General features: G+C 37.5%; 1 protein-coding gene across 1 annotated transcript; it reads right to left on the bottom strand.

The window, feature by feature from the left end:
- Positions 1 to 254: 254 nt before the first annotated feature.
- LOC120082422 (leucine-rich repeat extensin-like protein 3) lies at positions 255 to 1,703 on the bottom strand. The gene is made up of 3 exons (XM_039037580.1): positions 1,547 to 1,703; positions 1,318 to 1,399; positions 255 to 1,217 (listed from the first exon to the last, which is right to left on the bottom strand). The coding sequence occupies exons 1-3, from the start codon at positions 1,559 to 1,561 to the stop codon at positions 901 to 903; spliced, it is 414 nt and encodes a 137-aa protein (XP_038893508.1). The 5' UTR covers positions 1,562 to 1,703; the 3' UTR covers positions 255 to 900.
- Positions 1,704 to 2,474: the final 771 nt, after the last annotated feature.

Raw genomic sequence — 2,474 nt, 5'->3', positions numbered from 1 at the left:
TTTTGTCTTTTATTTTTGTTTTTTTAAAATTAAGTCTATTTCCTCTTATTTTTGCATATTTATTAAGTACAATAGTTGAATTCTTAACCAGATTAAAAAACAAAACCAAATTTGAAAAGCTACTCTTTTTTTTTTTTTTTTTTAAATTTTGTATTGATTTTTTAAATTATGAGTAAAAAGTAGATAATTAAGAAAGAAAGTTGGAGGTGAAAGTAATATTTATAGACTTAATTTTTTAAAAAAAAATAAAAAAATGGACCTAAATGAGGTTTAAATGATTTATTGCAAATAAAATTAAATGGGATTACACGTCCAACATTTATATTTTGACATCATGCAAGAACTTAGATTATTATACAAACTAATAAGGAACATTATTAACATAAGAACTGTCTTCACCTTTCCTTATTATCATGACCCATGAGCATTAATGACCACCAATCAGAAAGGGCCACGTGTTCTCACATAACAATACACCCAGATGCATTTTCTTCATTAAGATATTCACAGTGGGTAACGTAACAAGGCCTCCCTCCACCGTAACTATCATAAATGGGCCTTCCAGAAGCACACCCATCGCAACATGGGCCGGGCCCACCAAACCCACTGTAACATGGGCCCCCACCCCGCCCTTCATAGCACTGCCTACAGCACACCCCAATCGGGTAACCCGGCGGGTAACCCGGAACCGGCACGCACATGTTTACCGGATACGGCTCCGGTTGAACCGGCGCCGGTACCACTACCGGCGGAGGATCGACTTTCTTTGGAGGCGGAGGGTCTGCCTTTGGGGGTGGAGGGTCGGCGGCCTTTTTCGGCGGCGGAGGGTCGGCGGCCTTTTGAGGAGGAGGAGGGTCGGCTTTTTTGGGAGGAGGAGGATCGGCCTTGGGTGGCGGTGGGTCAGCCTTTTTGGGGGGNTGGAGGATCGGCTTTTTTGGGAGGCGGAGGATCGACCTTTTGAGGTGGTGGGGGATCGGCTTTTTTAGGAGGTGGAGGATCGGCTTTTTTGGGCGGCGGCGGATCGGGCTTTTTGGGCGGCGGAGGATCGGCGGGCTTTGACGGAGGAGGCTTGGGAGTTTCAGGCTCTTTGATTTCAATGCTTTTAATAACTCCACACCCTTTACAACAAATTTTATCTCTAAGCTTCTCAGGATTACAACAAACCACTTTGATAATCACAACGTTTTGTTTTTCATCATAAATCTGGTCTCGAATTTCTCTTGTTCAGAAAAGAAAAAAAGTAAAATAAAATAAAACTCAGTGGGAACTATTCCATTTCAGAAAAATCACAAAAAAGAAAATTGAAAGAAGACTTACGAGGGAATTTGCAGAGAACTTTCTTGACTTTCTTGTAGCAACGATGACACTGTAAGTCCACTTTAAGCATCATGACCACAACCTTTTGTAGAAACAGATAAAACAGAGACATGAAACTCAAAGATCAAACACGAATATCAGAAGAGAAAATGAAAAGGGTATAATCAGAATGAGAAAAGAAAGAGGAATGTGAAGTTGTTGTATGAGAAGAAGAGAGAGGAAAGACGACCTTGGTGTCCGCCATGGATGAGTTGCTCTGTTTGGGAAAAATGTCGGCTGTACAGAAAAGAAGAGAGAAAAAAAGGGGAGAATGAAAAAGAAGGGCAATGAATTAGACCCAAATGGCATCTGATGGTAGTTAGAAGAAAGAGTGAGATCCAAACACGTAACCATCATTAAAATTGTCGTTATTTAGAGATGACATTTCGATTGGGAATTGGGATTTGTGAATTTCTTTTCGAATTTTGGGTTTTTAATTAAAATAAACCACTAAATCCCCGGGCATCGTGCTAAACTATACGTAATTCTATATCTAAGTTAGTATACAGAGTGTTTAGTTTGATTAAACTAATTAAATATAAGATACTTTTGAGAGAATAGGAACAAAATTATTTATCAATATAGTTGTCGAGTTTAAAAGATTTTGATCAATAAACACGATTCAATTTGTTCTTTTTTAGTGAAATTGAGTAAGTTCGACTAGGCCAACCTATGGCACAATGTCACATTTTCTCAATTTGAGATGTTCCAACTCTTGGAATTTTCTTGTGCTTCCCTTGATAACTCCAAACAAACATGTTAACATTCTAAACTTTAGGATAATAAAATTCTAGAAAAGTGATCACCACGCATGACTCCATTCCAGGTTCTTTGTTATAAACTCATTTAAGATGGTTTAAATGTTGTTTAATATGAAATAATATAAATATCTTAACGTGTTTAAAAGGTGTAAAATATTTACTCATTACTTAATTCTTAAATTTTTTTCAAAACTATTTATTAAGGGTGTTCAAAAAACCTAATGACCAGAAAAAATTGATCAACCAAACTCAATCCGTGCGGTTTGGTTTGGGTTGGATTGGGTTCAAATAAATGAAAATTGTATGAATTGGGTTGATTCATGAGCCCACCTAATACCAAATCAACCAAAACCAATC

Source organism: Benincasa hispida, chromosome 8 (assembly GCF_009727055.1).
Source record: "Benincasa hispida cultivar B227 chromosome 8, ASM972705v1, whole genome shotgun sequence".
Classification (NCBI taxonomy): domain Eukaryota; kingdom Viridiplantae; phylum Streptophyta; class Magnoliopsida; order Cucurbitales; family Cucurbitaceae; genus Benincasa; species Benincasa hispida.
Note: the sequence above shows the minus strand (reverse complement) of the source record. Positions and strands in the feature narration are given on the sequence as shown.